Source organism: Oncorhynchus clarkii, chromosome 12 (genome assembly GCF_045791955.1).
Source record: "Oncorhynchus clarkii lewisi isolate Uvic-CL-2024 chromosome 12, UVic_Ocla_1.0, whole genome shotgun sequence".
NCBI lineage: Eukaryota > Metazoa > Chordata > Actinopteri > Salmoniformes > Salmonidae > Oncorhynchus > Oncorhynchus clarkii.
In genome coordinates, this window is record NC_092158.1 from 52,385,163 (window position 1) to 52,402,342 (window position 17,180).

The window sequence follows — 17,180 nt, forward strand, 5'->3', positions numbered from 1 at the left end:
AATGTCTGTACCAATAAGGGTTGTTAGAAAGGTCCCAGTAGTAGATCTGATAACTAAGGACAGGAAAAGCCTTGGATAAGTTTTGATCGGGTCAAAATAATGGCAAAGCTATTTTCCAAGACACGTATTAAACTAGAGGACGGTGATTTACAGTGTAACAAACTGACTGTGTGATGATCATTCTCTACACGGGGAAACCCAGTATGTGCTATATACAAGTTAGAAGGCACATAGGGGAGAGTGGGGTAAGTTGAGCCACCCTTGTTTCTAGGGAAACCATACACAAAATGTTTCATTTGGCCAAATATTTAGGAAGAAGTCATCGTTTCATGGAGTCTGTGGAGGAAGAAACCACATGGGAAAAAAAGTGGTAAGCAAGTTATGTCCAAATAAAGATTTTGGGGTTGGGGTCTCTATAAGCTTCAATAATGATGTCCTAAACCTAGCATGAAAGTGCATTCTTGAAGCTGTGTGGGATAAAATAGTCAAAATGTTTGCCTTGGGGTAAGTTGAGCCAATGGCCATCGGGTAAGTCGATCAAATTGAAGTGTTTTTTTTCCCAAGGCATAATTATTATGTATTATTTCATTCAGCACAGAAATGTGCAGGCGGCTTAACTTGCTGAACCTGTCCCGGGGATCCACTTACCCCAGTCCCCGGGGTAAATTGTGCCAAGAGACCACTTTTTTTTTATAACAATATATGTTTTCAAAAGTATAATGTTTGACATGAATTCGGATTATTTGCAGCGATTCACAACATCCTGACATATATGTAGATATCTTTATTGGAAAGAATACTATGTTTCCCTTGGCAGACTTGACGCTGAATGTAACAAATGGGTCAAGTTCCCCCACTCTCCTCTACTGGCACCCCTCTAAAAACCAGAAGAGAATGAGGATTCATCTACTCCTCTTTGACCTCTGTGCATAAATGCTACAACTAATGGAGAAGCGTACGCAAATCATGTTTGTGCCCGGAACAGACAATACCTATCTATTCATCAATGAAGATTTATGTACAAAATATCCCATGTCGAGCACCAGTCATTTTGGTTTGCTTGAGAGCCACATTGATGCCTAATAATGTCACAGAGACTTATTACTTTCAGCAGTTAGCGCTCAAGCCTACAGTGGTTCTCTTTGTCTTCGAAGAGGAATCTGTGGTTGGAGTCTTGAAAACAAAGGCCTCATGTCGCATACTCTAATTCTAATTCATTTTGTGTGACGCTACTCACGACCCCTCTCTCTTCCAAAAGCAAGTCAGCACTGTTTTCAAAGACGTAGTCTCTTACTTGTCAACATTATGCTTCATTTCCTGCCTGGCCTGAGTCTAGCCTCAGCATAACAGGCATAGTGGCTGTATCCTGTCTGGCTCTGCTCCCTGCTGGGTTTGTAGTTAAGTAATTTCCTGGGCCTGGCTAACTTGGTGGAGTGAGGAGAGCTCTGGGGGACCATAGCGCATCAGGCAGGTCAGGTCAGGGTAGAGTGTGAGGAGGGCTGCCCCCTGAGAGGCACGTCCCCCATCATAGGAAAAGTGAAAAGAGCCAGGGTCAGTCTGTCTGTCTAGGTCAGCTACTCTGTAAAGTAGTAGTCTATGTGAGCTCCTGAAGTCTGGGGTCTGGGCATAATAGCTGGCTGTTGGGGGAATGTGTCAGGGTTAAAGTTCAATCTGAGTGCCCTGCGCCGGCCAGGGGAGAGGGGAAGTGGACGATTGGTTAGTAGTGATCTACAAGCTGTGGCCAGGTTAGCGTGGCGACTTACGGCTCAAGCCATAGTCCGCTATCCTGATATGTAGGCTGCCGGGTCCACGTTGTTGTTCCGTCCGTCTTCGATAGCCTTGTTCTTCTCTGTCGCGGTGAGGTCTGCTACCTCTGTGTCTGCCACAACCTTCTTTGACCTATCAGGAGAAGGACAAAAGATTGATTTCTTGCTTTCTGGTAATATGATATGTAAATAAATGTGTTTTTGCTCATGAGATTCTATCATGATATGTTACTCAGTATTAGGGGACACATTCAAGATTCATTAGTGCAACTTTTTCTGTAAATACGTCCTGTTGCCTGTGGCCCAATACATTTGCCGTAGGCCATCTAAAATATGTCTAACTGTTCAGCTGAGCTTGATTGGAGGGATGGAACAGTTCTCTGGCAACTCACATTGAATCTGGACATCAAATCTGGGCGATTTTAGACAAAACTCAGTACGACAGCAGGCGCCACATTTTGGTGTTATTGTAGGCCACCATATATTGTATCTCCTTTAGGACATATACTGAGTCTCCTACCTTTCTCTGTTGAAGATGATGAAGTCCCTCTCCACATTGTTCAGGCGCTGCTGGAGCTGACCATTCTAGGGAATCAACAGAGGTTTGAGAAGACGCACGCACGCACACACACAGTCATCTTTTTAAGACAATAAAGATCCTGCAGTTATGTGACCCAGATAACGCTTGTTGGGACTCGAAGAAATGAAGAAGTAGGTAGATGGAAGAAGTTTCGCAAACTTTAAAAGGAAATACATGACCTCTCTCACAGCTCCACTTGCCCTACACTGACAGTGCCACACATTTACATATGCTAATAATGTTAGAACAAAAACAACTCCGTGACGACCTGTCCTGGTAGCTATATAGAGTTATGACAGGCGTGTCCTCGCTCTCTCTGGGCGGTGGGTTAGTGTTAAGGCAGACCGATGGGGCCAGATTGGGACTCAGACGCCTTGTTGACCCCCTTTACAGGCCTGCCGGGAGAGCTAGTACAGGTGCTCTCAGAGTGGGGCGCCAGACCCTGGCAGACAAGAGAAGTAGAGCACAGAAGGAGAGAGAGAGAGAGAGAGAGAGAGAGAGACAGCGAGACAGAGGCCTAGGGGGTAAGGGTAGCTTATGGAGGGCTTGGTTTTTCATCATATGATACAGAAAACAAGCAATTGTTACATGAAAATAAGTTCTAAATAGGAGGGGGACCAGCATCATCTCACCTCTCGTTTCATGATGGGCATATTGACACATGTAGCCTACATGGAATGGGTTTTACACACATCCAAAACGGGAGTTGGCTAAAATAATGTAGTCCTACAATACATGTAGGCTAGACAAAAAGGGGATGTCCCTTGCTGCTCCCAAACTCAATCTTTTAATCAAGTTTTGGTGATTCAGATTTATTCAAAGCAGTCTCACAAGCTAAACCCTTTATTGATAGGCTTGGCTACTTGGCGAACGCATCCAGCAAGACAAATGAAACCAAACAGGGAAAAAAACGTGTTTTTATGTTTATTAATACAATGGTTACTGGCCCAAAAATAACATCACTCTTGTTCCATGAGCATAAGGGCACTGTGCATCACCGCTGGATAGGTTGTGCTTCCGCTCACAAAATCAAGGCGTTACTGCTAAGACCTGCTTTTCATTGAAATGCGCTGGAAGAAATTGACATTTTTGCACTCGTTTTCAAGAACGCAACTCAAATATTGCCACCCCTCCCTCCTCATTGCCAGCATACTGATTAGGGGTTGCAAAGGGAGGGTATATTTGCTACCAACTTTTGAAGTTTACCAGTAAACAAGCAGAATTTTGGTATCTCTCAAGGATTTGTGTCCCGAATCCCGCCGAAGATGGTGCCTCTTCCTGTTCGGGCGGCGCTCGGCGGTCGTTGTCGCCGGCCTACTAGCTGCCATCGATTCCCTTTCCTTTTGTTTCTGTTAGTTGGGTCTAATTGGTTTTTAGTTTTGTTTGTAGGCTATTTAAGGGCACTAGGCCCGCTGGGTATTGTGCAGGCTTGTTCTCTGTTTTATGGTGTTGGTTGATTATTGTGATCTCTATTTTTCCGGACAGTTTTAGTCCTGTTTATTTGGACGGGTTGTTTCATGCGCCCTTGTGTTTTGCATGTCCGTTTTTCCACTGTCTTTGGAATAAAATATCCACGTACGGAACTACCTGCTCTCTGCGCTTGACTCCTCCACCCACCATTCATAGAAGTAAAGGTGAAATAAATCAAATAAATAAATAAAGTCTTATTTAATTTGAAGTGATCTATCACAAGACATCTAGTAGCCTAGTTGTCTGTAACTTTCTCTGGACCTCTGTGTGGCCTTACCACATGTAAAATATATGAAGAAATTGAATAAGATTATTTAAAAAATATAGAATGGCAAACCATCAACATAGTGAACACCATTAGTGTTTAATTTATTTGACTTTTATTTATTAATTTATTTGACTTTTATTTATTTGAATGTATGTCAATATGTATTTGCCATTAGTGTTTTGGCTTCAAACTGGTGGCAGTTGAGAAAAAAGTAAATAGTTGGAAGAGTTGCAGAATTATTGCAGACAGACAGACAGACAGACAGACAGACAGACAGACAGACAGACAGACAGACAGACAGACAGACAGACGGGGTTGGTATGGGATGATCTCTCCACCTGTAGAACGAGAACCCCCTGTGGAGCCGACAAGGTAGCCAGGCTGAGCAGCGTAGTGGAAGTTCAGAAGTAAATTTTGCCCAGCTGTTCAATTAAACATTTCATTTTACAAAATGAACCTAGAGCAATCGTTCTGTTAGCAGTTTTCCAGGATGGTAAAGATACAGTTGACGTCATTGTCTATTTCAATTTTACAGATATAGCCTCAAGACGTCAATTCGGTAACATCATTGTGTATAATAACTATCTGACCGCCATACCGTTGGTTCTGACCGTTTCAGATTCCGCCTCCATCTTAGTCATAGAAGTGAGTCGGGTGAATGGAGGATGGAATTTGCATACTGCCCCAATGGATCCTCGGATGACGCAATCGCCATCGCACTGAACACTGCCCTATCCCATCTGGACAAGAGGAAAACTTACAAGCTCATTACCCTGGGAAAATGGGTCCTGGACTTCCTGACGGGCCAACCCCAATTGTTGAAGGTAGATAACAACACCTCTGCAACAGTGATCCTCAACACGGGGGCCCCACAAAAGTGCGTGCTCAGCCCCCTCCTGCACTCCCTGTTCACCGATGACCGCGTGGTCCCGCACTTCTACAACTCAATTATCAAGTTTGCTGATGATACAATAGTGGTAGACCTAATTACCAACAATGAATTGACAGGGAGGAGGAGGAGGAGGTGAGGGCCCTGGCGGAGTGGTGACAGGAAAATAACCTCTCCCTCAACATCAACAAAATGAAGCAGCTGATTGTGGACTACAGGAGACAGCAGAGAGAGCAGGTCCCCATACACAGTGGAGAGTGGGAAAAGCTTCAAGTTCCTTGGCGTGCACATCACTGACAACCTGATATAGTCCATCCACACAAACAGGAGGCTGAAGAAATTTGGCTTGGCCCCTGACCCTCACAAACTTCTACAGATGCACCATTGAGAGCATCATGTTGGGCTGTGTCACCGCCTGGTATGGCAACTGCACTGTCCTCAACCACAGGGCTCTCCAGAGGGTGGTGTGGTCAGCCCAACCCAGGCAGCACCTGGTTTCACAGGAAGGCCAAGACGATCATCAAGGACCTCAGCCACCTGAGCCATGGTCTGTTCACCACGCAACCATCTAGAAGGCAGAGACAGTACAGGTGCATCAAAGCGGAGCCTGAGAGGCTGAAAAACAGCTTCTATCTCCAGGCCATCAGACTTTTAAATAGTCACCACTAGCCGGCCTCCGCCCAGCATCCTGCCCTGAACTTAGTCATTGTTACCAGCCGGTTACCACCCAGTACTCTACCGTGCACCTTTAGAAACTGCTTCCCTATGAACATAGTCATTGAACACTGGTCACTTTAATTATATTTACATACTGCTTAACCCACCTCATATGTATATACCGTATTCAGTCAAGGCTTGTCCTATATTACTACTGCTGTACACACCTTTTCTTTTCATATACTGTCTACACTGTCTATACACACCATTATATACATATACACTGAGTGTACAAAACATTAATAACACCTTCCTAACATTGAGTTGTACCTCCTTTTGCATCGGGGTATAGACTCTACAAGGTGTCGAAAGCGTTCCACAGAGATGCTGGCCCATGTTGAGTCAAGTTGGCTGGATGTCCTTTGGGTGGTGGACCATTCTTCTGGGTTGGCGCCCCCCCCCCCCCCCCCCCCTTGGGTTGTGCCGTGGCGGAGATCTTTGTGGGCTATACTCGGTCTTGTCTCAGGATGGTAAGTTTGTGGTTGAAGGTATCCCTCTAGTGGTGTGGGGGCTGTGCTTTGGCAAAGTGGGTGGGGTTATATCCTTCCTGTTTGGCCCTGTCCGGGGGTATCATCGGATGGTGCCACAGTGTCTCCTGACCCCTCCTGTCTCAGCCTACAGTATTTATGCTGCAGTAGTTTATGTGTAGGGGGACTAGGGTCAGTTTATTATATCTGGAGTACTTCTCCTGTCTTATCCGGTGTCCTGTGTGAATTTAAGTATGCTCTCTCTAATTCTCTCTTTCTCTCTTTCTTTCTCTCTCTCGGAGGACCTGAGCCCTAGGCCCATGCTTCAGGACTACCTGGCATGATGACTCCTTGCTGTCCCCAATCCACCTGGCCGTGCTGCTGCTCCAGTTTTAACTGTTCTGCCTGCGGCTATGGAACCCTGACCTGTTCACCGGACGTGCTACCTGTCCCAGCCCTGCTGTTTTCAACTTTCTAGAGACAGCAGGAGCGGTAGAGATACTCTTAATGATTGGCTATGAAAAGCCATTTACTCCTGAGGTTCTGACTTGCTGCACAACTACTGTGATTATTACTATTTGACCATGCTGGTCATTTATGAACATTTGAACATCTTGGACATGTTCTGTTATAATCCACATCCGGCACAGCCAGAAGAGGACTGGCCACCCCTCAGAGATAGTTTTTCCTAGCCACCATGCTTCTACACCTGCATTGCTTGCTGTTTGGGGTTTTAGGCTGGGTTTCTGTACAGCACTTTGAGATATCAGCTGATGTAAGAAGGGCTATATAAATACATTTGATTTGATTTGATACACACATATACCATATACCCCATTCAAAGGAACTTAAACCTCTTATCTTGCCCATTCACACTCTGAATGGCACACAATCCATGTCTCAATTGTCTCAAGGCTTAAAAATCCTTCTTTAACCACCCCCCTTCCTTCCTCTACACTGATTGAAATAGATTTAACAGATGACATCAATAAGGGATCATACTATAGCTTTCACCTGGATTCACCTGGTCAGTCTGTCATGAAAATGTTTTGTACACTCAGTGTATATGTGTTTATATTCAGGACTCTGACATTGCTCGTTCTGATTTCTTAATTTGGTGAGGATTTGTGTGTATTGTTTTGCATCATTGGGTATTACTGCACTGCACTATTGGAGCTAGAAACAAAAGCGACAACTACGATAAAATCTGCAAAATATGTGTGCCCGACCAATACAATTTCATTCGGAAGGATGGGCCTATTTATGCTGTTCACGACAAAACAAGTCCAATTTCCCACTGCATTACCTGTGATTTAATTGAGCAAATTCTACTGTCCATTATAGGTTCAACAGCAGAGGGAGAGAGAGGGGGGGAGGAGAGAGATGTTGAGAGATAGAGAACATTGTAGAGGCTGAGAAGAAGAGAGAAAGAGAGAGAAAGAGAGAGAGGGTTGCAGAGTCAAAAAAGGAGAACATAATGTGGGGAGGAAGAAATAGAGAGGGGGAGGAAGGCGGAGACAGGGAGAAAGGAGGAAGCCTGGGGTAATGAGCCAACAGCAGTGTGAGATATTTGGGCAGCGCCTCGCCTGCCATTCATACAATATTGATCTGCACTGCTTTAGAAATGGTTACACGTAATGGCTCTCTCTGTCTCTCTCTGTCTCTCTCTCTCTCTGCACTACAGGCAAGATAATTATGTGTCCTCCTTCCTCTCCACAAGTGGTCCCAGAGGTCCCTGCGTAAACACACAAACACACACTCATGCATGCACAAAGAAACACAAGCATGCGCACAATGCTGTTTTCCCATTTTAGATAGTTGTCGGGAAAAAGTATGCTTGGCTCACTGGTTTTGTTTAAAAATACATGTAGTTAAGTGCACTTCCAGCTAGAAGGCATGTATGAAGCATTCTTAGTATGGTTCACAAAATGGAACTGGGAGGCCCAATGCTTTGAGGTTCCTAACTCCAAGACGTTGAACAGTATTCTTTATGCTAATCCAACGTAATTTGTCACCGTGTTGTGAAATGGAATCTCCTTGGAAAATACATTGGATTTGAAAAAAGTCATCAACGTAAACTGTTGTTTTGACGATACAATTTCAACAACAGGATTATGTCGTCATGGCAACCAATTTTCAACATAGACAAAATATGTTGCATTTTTACCTTGAAAACAACGTCAGATCTTAACGTAATATCCACTATAAGAAAACAACTATTGGCTAAGCAGCAGGGGTGACATGCACCCCCGCAATTTGAGGAGGCACAAAGTATGTGAGGATGGCTGGAGGGTGGCTAAACATAGAATCAATACGTTTTATCTGACTGTGACTGCCGATAACTTCAGAACGAAGTTTACTACAAATACAAAATTGCCTGAGTAATTGCAATTGTTACAAACAAGTGAAGGATAGAATGATGCTTCAAATGAAAACCAAGATGATACATAGCCTATATAGGACCATGTAGCCTAATTTAATCTATTTAATGTTCAATCAATTGAATTTTATTTTGTGCCTAGGCTACTGTCTGTCATTTTTGCCACAATGTGTTTCATGATGTGTGACAACATTTGCGCAATTCTGTGCCCAATCTGTGATTTACTGCATTATTATTTGGTAAGCATAATAAGTTGCCTCAATATCCTATTTTCAGCCCTAGGTGGTAATATCGCTCTTGTGGAATGATTCTAATGTTAAGGTAAGATTTGAATGGAGAAAGCTGGTCTGAGAGCAGCTCTGCTTTTCTTTCGATCCTATCAGTATCGACACATGGTGTAACAACACTGAACTTCTGGAGAGAGTTTGCTGCACTGAAAGTAAAGGGGCTGAATAATTTTGCACGCCCAATTTTTCAGTTTTTGATTTGTTTAAAAAGTTTGAAATATCCAATAAATGTCGTTCCACTTCATGATTGTCTCCCACTTGTTGTTGATTCTTCACAGAAAAATACAGTTTTATATCTTTATGTTTGAAGCCTGAAATGTGGCAAAAGGTCGCAAAGTTCAAGGGGGCCGAATACTTTCGCAAGGCACTGTATTTGTCACTTACTATTACCAATGTTCTATCGTGAGAATGATTGTTGAAAAATCTCCACTTAATAGATTCAGTGTTGCTATCGAAGTCTTTCCAAAGGGTATGTTCAACAGAGCAAATGAAATGTAACCCTACTTCAGCAATCACATATCATCAATGATGCTATTTAGGTCTATATACAGTAGCATTTGGGAAGTAATCAACAGCTATTGTTTAAATTCAGCCCAGGATGAAACAATACATATAGGCAATGTTCGTTCTAATGTTTTTCGTCAGTGAGCACATTTCAGGTCTGCTGAGCGCAAACTTGAATTTGTGAAAATGCTGTGCAACGTCCGGTGCGCATTTAATGTGAACACTGAGGCTGTACCCGCTTTAAGTTAGTTTTAACAGTGGTCAAGTAGGATTCTGTAGCTATTTGATGATAATGTAGGCCAACCAGAGTGGCCTACCATCAAAAACAATGGAGAAAATGCATCCCATAACATTATAATATGGAAAACACAGCCCCTTTAAGTAAAAAAAAAAGCTCTTTACCTGTCTAGAAATGCACATATTTTATGCTCTTGTAGGAAGCAATCACTACACCATCGCAGACTACAAATGATATATAACTGAGCTAAAATGTCACTAACTAGCAAAGGATATGAACAAATGTACACACGTGTTTGTAGCTCTCGCTTTGATCTCAAAACAAGCGCATCTACTCATGACCGCTCATGCTGTAAAAACAGTCCAGTTCAAAGTGAATGGCACAGATCCATATATGGCAATGGTCTATTTGCATATAGGCTTACTAAAGCGCTGATTGGTTATGGCTCACCAGTCTGTGTAGAGTACGGACCTGAGTCATGCCTGTAATGCAATAGAATCCTACTCCGATGCATTCAGCCTCTCTTGCATCGTTCGTTTTGCATACTAAATCTTGCATAGTTTTTTATTTATATTGCCTTGAAAGTGGCTAATTGATTCAATCACAATTCCCACAGCAAGGAGAAACATTGATCGAGTTAACTAATGGGGAAAACTCTGGAAAGTTGAGTGAATTTCAATCTCGTGCTTCTCTGCATGGGGAGATTTATTTTTGCGTGATTGTGCCGCATTCAGCTTAGAGGGAACATTGCATATAGGCTTCAGGTTTCAAGCTTCAGTTGATTTAAAATGGAATCTACAAGTTACAATAAATATGTTGGACTCACGTCTCCATCTCAACATAAAAGTTAAAGAACAGGATTCAATCAAATCAAACTGTATTTGAAGTGCATTTCAATTTGGATTTGATTTGGTCCTATACTTCAACTTAGATTTTTGGTTGGAATGTAGACGTGAATCCGACACGTCAATTATTAACTTGTAGACAGACTGGAATTAAAGCCAGACTCAGTGGCACAGATGAAACTATCCAAGCAGAAAATACATATCTTTCAAACGTTGATATTTGGTTGCGTTGACAACCAAACACAATTCAATATCAATTTTGCAATGCAAGTTAACAAATGACATGTTGGATTCAAGTCTTCCATTTCAACCAAAAATAAAAGTTAAAGAATAGGATTAAGCCAGTGGCTCAGATGGAACTATCTAAGCGGTAGATACATCTCTTATGAATGTTGATATTTGGTTGCGTTTTCAGCCAAAAACAATTCAAGATGACTTTTGTAAGACAGCACATAACCTAATGTTAAGGCCATCTTACAAACTAATGTAACACTACTTATTAAAAATGAATAACACATCCATGGCCACATGTCGAGGTTAATGTAACAATAAATGCCTTATGTAATCACAGAAAGCGTGCATGTTCAGGGTTGCAGGTCTGTGCAAATCGTCCCAATTGCTAAATCAAGACATTGATTTCCCATTGGAACTTGGTTGTGCTTTTAGATGGTTGAAAGCATAGTGAGAACACATTGGGAATTCAACAAACGTTTGGCTGTCTTTTGAGTGGGTGAAAATAGGTTGGAATCGCACTGATCAATGTGTCGACCAAATATGACTCAATTCACCACATTGAAATGAGGTGGTGTGCCCAGTGGGTTAATACACTTACCTCATTACTATAGAGAATTTCAGTTTGTGCGAATAAACCTTCTACATTAACCCAGGGAAGAACAATCTGCACCATGTCTTTCTAAAGCACTGCAAGATTCACAGAGCACCACTTGGGCGAGTTCCCACAAGAGTTGTCAGCTTCCATAAAACATGACTCAATTTGGGGCCAGCTCTGACTTATTATTGCTACTGACGAACAAGATTTGTACCCATGCCACCCAAATGTATTACCTCTATTGGAAAAGAGTCACATAAAATCTATTTCATGTAGCTGACAACGGAGAGAAACTAAACTGAGAAACTGATATACTTTATAACGGCCCTTTGACATGAGGCGTTTAGTCGATGGTTCCTGATTAGCCGATAAAGTCCCTCCGATCATGTGCATTCATGTGCACCGCCTCGTGTTGGGTAAACAACATTTAAAAGGCTGTAACTCAATCACTCACACTGGGATGGCAAACAGAAGCAGTCTGCTGTACTGAAGGAGAAATAGAAAGTAGAGAAGCTGCACGAGGAGGGAGGGGAGAGAAGACGAGAGGAGGCGAGGAGAAGTGAGGGGACAGGAGTAGGAGGGGGTGCTGACTGGTTGTGGGACTGTCTGTCATAAGACTGCTGAACAGTTAATTAAATGGTTACCCGGGCTTTCTGCTTTTCACCCCCCATCTACAGTACATGTACATATTACCTCAATCAATCACCCCAACTACCCCGTACCCCAGTACACTGACTTGGTACTGGTATATAGCCTGTATATTTCCTCGTTATTGTTATTTTATTGTGTTAGTATTTTATTTGATTTATTTGTGAATGTTCCCGCTTTTTAACTGCATTGTTGGGAAAGGGCTCGTAAGTAAACACTTCACTGTAAACTCTACACCTGTTGTATTCGGCCACATGTGACAAATACCATTTGATTTGAACAAGTGGCATCCTTAACAACATGGCCCCCAGCAGCAGTCACAGCAGCCAGTCCAGTACAGAGCGGCACTCTCTGCCCGTAAACGGAGGAAGACGCTTGATGAATGCCCACCAGCACGGAAAAAGCACCTTTAATGAAATCACTGATGCCAATCTTTCCAGCTCTTTTTCGTGTGTTCGTGTGTCTGTACGTGTGTGTTTTACCCCCCCCCATCGCCTCTCTTACTGGGGGATCAAATTAACCTTTGGGTGTTATCCTCACGGTCAGAGTAAACACCGAGAGGACGTGGCTGATTTATGTGGACGTAGAGAAGGTGTGAAGGGGAGAAAAAAAAAGAAAAAGAGAGAGAGAGTGATTGCATTCTTCACATTCTCCTTCTCCCTCACGCATGGAAAGTCCACATCGTTCATTTATTCAGATAAGAAATGTGCTTCTTCCATCCATTACATCACTCGGGACATATTTAAGGGACAAACTAAAAGCTGCCGCCGAGCTAAATGGGCACACATGCACACACAGTCGGTTCTTGTGACTGATGGTGAGCTCTGGAAGGAAGTGGAACCATTGAGAGGCAGGGGTTTGCTGTTAGGGTGAGGCTTTACCTGGGGGGACCCATTGGAGCCCTGTTCTCTGGTCTTCCTGGCTAGTCTTTTCTTTTTCTTGTGCAGCGGTTTGGACTCCAGGATCATCTCCTCCAGCTCAAAGGTGGGGTCGCAGTTGAGCCTCCGCCTCTGGAAGAGGAACAGAAGGCCACAACACAGGAGGAACATTTAAAGGGGCAATCTGGGATTTGAAATAGATCATAGCGGCCACCCTGCCACAGTTGTTGGTAAGGAGCTGAGGAAGAAAGACAATACAGGATGAAGCTTTTATTCTATAGAGAGAGGATGTCGATTCAATCGATCAACATTCCCTATCTCTCCTACCTGGCCGGCTGAGGTGACCACAGGGAATTCACTCTATAATCACACACTACAGGGAATCCGATACTGTAATTTCCTGTTAGCTTGGTAACCAATGACAGCCGGTAGTGTTGCTGTTATCAGTCTACAGCTGATAGTCCCCTTAAATCAGTGTCCATTCATCGTTCAACTCCTCCATGAGCTGTCAGGTATGAAGCTAGGGTTCACAAGTCAAAGCTCCGCTCCCTGGCACCAAACGACCAGGCGTTGGAGGTTGGGACAAGCTTGGCTTGGTTTGGTAAGTTTGTGCAAGGATGGGAGGTAGGTACAAGCTTAGCTTACTGTGCCAACCGAACAGCTCGACCTACTGCATGACGGCTGATGACGCCACTACCTTGCATGCATCATTTTACCTGCCTGTTACACACCTGCTTCCTAACACCTGAGGAGATGCAGAGGCTGTATGTGTGTGTGTGTGTGTGTGTGTGTGTGTGTGTGTGTGTGTGTGTGTGTGTGTGTGTGTGTGTGTGTGTGTGTGTGTGTGTGTGTGTGCAAGGGGCATGAGCTTTAATGACCCGTAACGGCCTTCTCAGACCAGCAGGGGGGCCGTGGTGACGCCCCTCTCTGTTGGGGCTGTGGCAACGTCGGCGCAACGTTAGCGTAATGTTGTGGTCTGACTCACGTTGGGGATGAAGCCGGGGGGCAGCTGTTTGCTGAGCACAGCGTCCCAGTTGACATCAGACAGCAGGTCTAGATCCTGCAGCTCAGCCAGGCAGGACACACGCTGGTGCACGTCAATGCACAGCAACTAGAGGAGGAGAAGGGAAGGGGAAGAGGAGGAGGAGTAGCGGGAGGTGAAGAGAACAAGAGGAGAGGGGAGGAGAAGAGAACAAGAGGAGAGGGGAGGTGAAGAGAACAAGAGGAGAGGGGAGGCAAAGAGGAGGAAGAGCAGAAACACACACACACACCGCACACACCACACACACACACCACAGGAATGTAGATGAGTGGTGTGGGGGTAGGCTACTTCAGCACTGAGCTACAGCTTGTCTGCAGTGGAGAATTACCAACATAGAATCTGATCACTCAGCCTTATAGGCTTCCAGTTATAACCTCATGATGACAAAGGATACGGCATACATGGCTTACAAAACCGATCATCCTAGCATGTAGTAACAATTTAGTCTTTCAAGGAATGTAGGGGTCAAATACAACTATAGTTTAAGTAAACAAGATCATGGCTCAAAGGTCACCGGTTGTCAATAGCATACAGTATAAAAACAATGCAGTATTTATTATTCATTCAGGGAATTTAGGGATGAAATACAAGGTGACCAAGTGTCTACAGTATACAGTATGCAGATCTTTCTGTACCTTTCTGAGCATGGTCTTCATCTCCACAGACCAGGCTATGGGGTAGCTAGGGTTGACCTTGTGGAACATCTGGAGGATCTCATTGGCCGGTGTGCTGGAGCGCATGACGTACGGCCTCTGGAGGGCCAGGACAGAACATTATTATCAGGTCGTCAGGGTTACCAGGTCCTCACACAGAGATACACACAATAGTCCCTAAAACTGCCTGAAGAGAAATGTCTAAATCTGGGTTTAAACTAGACCAGATCATTCTTATGCTGTGTTACCTCTCTCAGGGGAGAGACAGTTTTCCTGTGTTTGGGATAGATTATGGCTGGGGCTGTGACAGTGATTGATGTGTGGTGCTTTAAGGATGCCAGGGCTGGCTGCCACTGATAGTCCAATCCAGCCGGGCCTGGGGTGAGGGGGTTTAGGGCCTGGGGAGAGGGGGTTTAGGGCCTGGGGAGAGGGGGCTCAGAGGGCTGCTGTACAGCTTGACCCTGTCATACTACAGTAGGTACTCAGCAGGGGCTTAGTGGGAGTCCTGCCCCTGCCCTCCCTGTCTTTTCCTCTCCTAACTAAAGATATGCCATGAGGGTAGTCACAGGCTGGTCCCAGATCTGTTGGTAAAACAGCACAAACAGGACCAAGCTAGGGTAATTACACGTTCATCTGAATGGTGAGGCTGGCTGAGATGGGTATTTTCATGATAATATTAAGGGGTATTTCCATGGTTATATTAAGGGATCATCTCAAGGACAGGCTTGGAGAGAAAGTTGTTGTCACTGTCTCTTCTTCTCTATCTTAAATGGCTATTCTAGGAGCAGTAACAGCATGTGTTGTAGGTTTTAGCATGCATTATTTACAGGCTGGGGATGGGCTTTGTTTCTGTACCTGTCCTCGCAGAAGCTCGTAGGCAGTGACGCCCAGAGACCACCAGTCCACAGAGAAGGAGTAGCCAGGGTGTATTCCCTCGTGTGGCTGGAACAGCTCGGGGGCTGGGGGGAGGGAGGCACGGACACTATCAGCTGTCATTGCTCATCCAGACTGGACAGTAGTACTAGTTAGTACTGAAAACCAACACTTTTAAATGGAACCAAAAAAGGAACCCATCAAAACTGCTACTGAAAACTCACGCTAGAACCAAGCCCTTCAAAACCCTTCACCAAAAAGGACTCTGGTCCTTTTTATAAATAAATGAATGTTCCTGGAGATCCCCACCCTCTGAACACTTGGAATATGAATGTACATTTTTCTATTAAATTATACATTATCCTTTACGGCAGTCTTAATTCTGGATCTAAATCCATCCTCTCCTCCTCCCTCCCTCCATCCTCTCCACCCCCTCCATCTCCTCTTCTGTTCCCTGCTGCTTCCTCGGTGTCAGTCCCACTAAACCGATCCATTCGTCATGCCTCTTAATCAGGCTGGACGAGACACACCGGTCGGCCAGGACCCGGGGTCAATGAACTCCACATTCGAATCAGTCTGTAATTCTATTAATTTACATCAGATCCCCCAGAGCAGAAGGAGCAACATTGATCTGATACTGTATGATACGTTATGAAAGGGAAATGTAAGGAGCATAAGCATCCACATTGAAAGGGAGATATATTTACTCTGAAACTAGAAGGACACAGTACTGTAGTGTTGAGCTGTGTCGTCTTTACATTAGCTCAGTGGTATAAGTGTTGTGTAGTTACTGACCCATGTAAGGTTTGGTCCCTGCGAGAGACGTGGCTCTTAGATCGTCTTTGACGATGGCAGCGATGTTGAAGTCTGTCAGGTGACAATGTCCTGTAGAACGGAAACAGGAAAGAAAGTCGTATTTGAAATTCTTGGTTACAATTGATTTGAAACGAGGTTTATAGGCAGTCTACTTAAGGCAGCATTCAGGCATCAAGCAGATAAAACTGTCTTTGCCCTACACGGTGCTGTGCTGGGTGGTGTGCATGAGTTTATGCAGTCGTTAGTAATAGGGCATTCTTTGTGTTTGAACCCACAGTTCACTCTGGCTGCATTCAAAATGTGGCCACCGTGAGTGAATGATTTGGTTGGGGGTTGAATGGTGTAGCGTCCTAGAGCAGGTCACAGAGGGAATAGCAGCCTCAGTGCCTGCTGCCAAAGTCACCAGCTAACCTTTCTGTGTGTGGGGTGGACTGAAGCCTTAGCCATGCACACTGAACACCCTTGTTTATAAGCTGATGTGTGTGTGTGTGTGTGTGTGTATGTGTGTGTGTGTGTGTGTGTGTGTGTGTGTGTGTGTGTGTGTGTGTGTGTGTGTGTGTGTGTGTGTGTGTATGTGTGTGTGTGTTTAAACAGAAGTCCCCACAACAGTAGAAACAAACACAAATTTGACCAACTGGGGACATTTTGTTGGTCCCAACAAGGTCAAATGCTATTTCTAGGGGGTTTAGGCTTAAGGTTAGAATTAGTGTTAGGGTTAGGGTTAGGGTTAGGAGCGAGGGTTGGCTTTAGGGTTAGGTTTACGGTTAGGTTTACGGTTAGGGTTAAGGTTAGGTTTTTGGGTTAAGGTTAGGTTTAGGGTAAGATTATGGTTAGGGTAAGGTTTAGGTTTAGAGTTAGGGAAAATAGGATTTTGAATGGGACTGAATTGAGTGTCCTCAGAAGGTTAGCTGTACAAGACGATGTGTGTGTGTGTGTGTGTGTGTTTTATGCCACAGAGCTAGGATCGCAAAGCTACCAGAAACTTCAGTAATTTTGGTAATTAACAGAAAATCTTTGGAAATCTATCGTA

At 44.2% G+C, this 17,180-nt stretch overlaps 1 protein-coding gene across 1 annotated transcript in view; it reads right to left on the bottom strand.

Moving 5' to 3' along the window:
- Window positions 1-984: 984 nt before the first annotated feature.
- Window positions 985-17,180, bottom strand: part of LOC139422071 (serine/threonine-protein kinase 32A-like) — a 55,968-nt gene continuing 39,772 nt past the window's right edge. The window contains exons 6-12 of the mRNA XM_071173217.1: window positions 16,130-16,219; window positions 15,317-15,420; window positions 14,444-14,560; window positions 13,752-13,877; window positions 12,770-12,898; window positions 2,287-2,351; window positions 985-1,899 (exon numbers count right to left, since the gene is read on the bottom strand). Of these exons, the coding sequence (XP_071029318.1) occupies window positions 1,782-1,899; window positions 2,287-2,351; window positions 12,770-12,898; window positions 13,752-13,877; window positions 14,444-14,560; window positions 15,317-15,420; window positions 16,130-16,219 (749 nt within the window). The 3' untranslated portion in view covers window positions 985-1,781. The remainder of the gene's footprint in view (window positions 1,900-2,286; window positions 2,352-12,769; window positions 12,899-13,751; window positions 13,878-14,443; window positions 14,561-15,316; window positions 15,421-16,129; window positions 16,220-17,180) is intronic.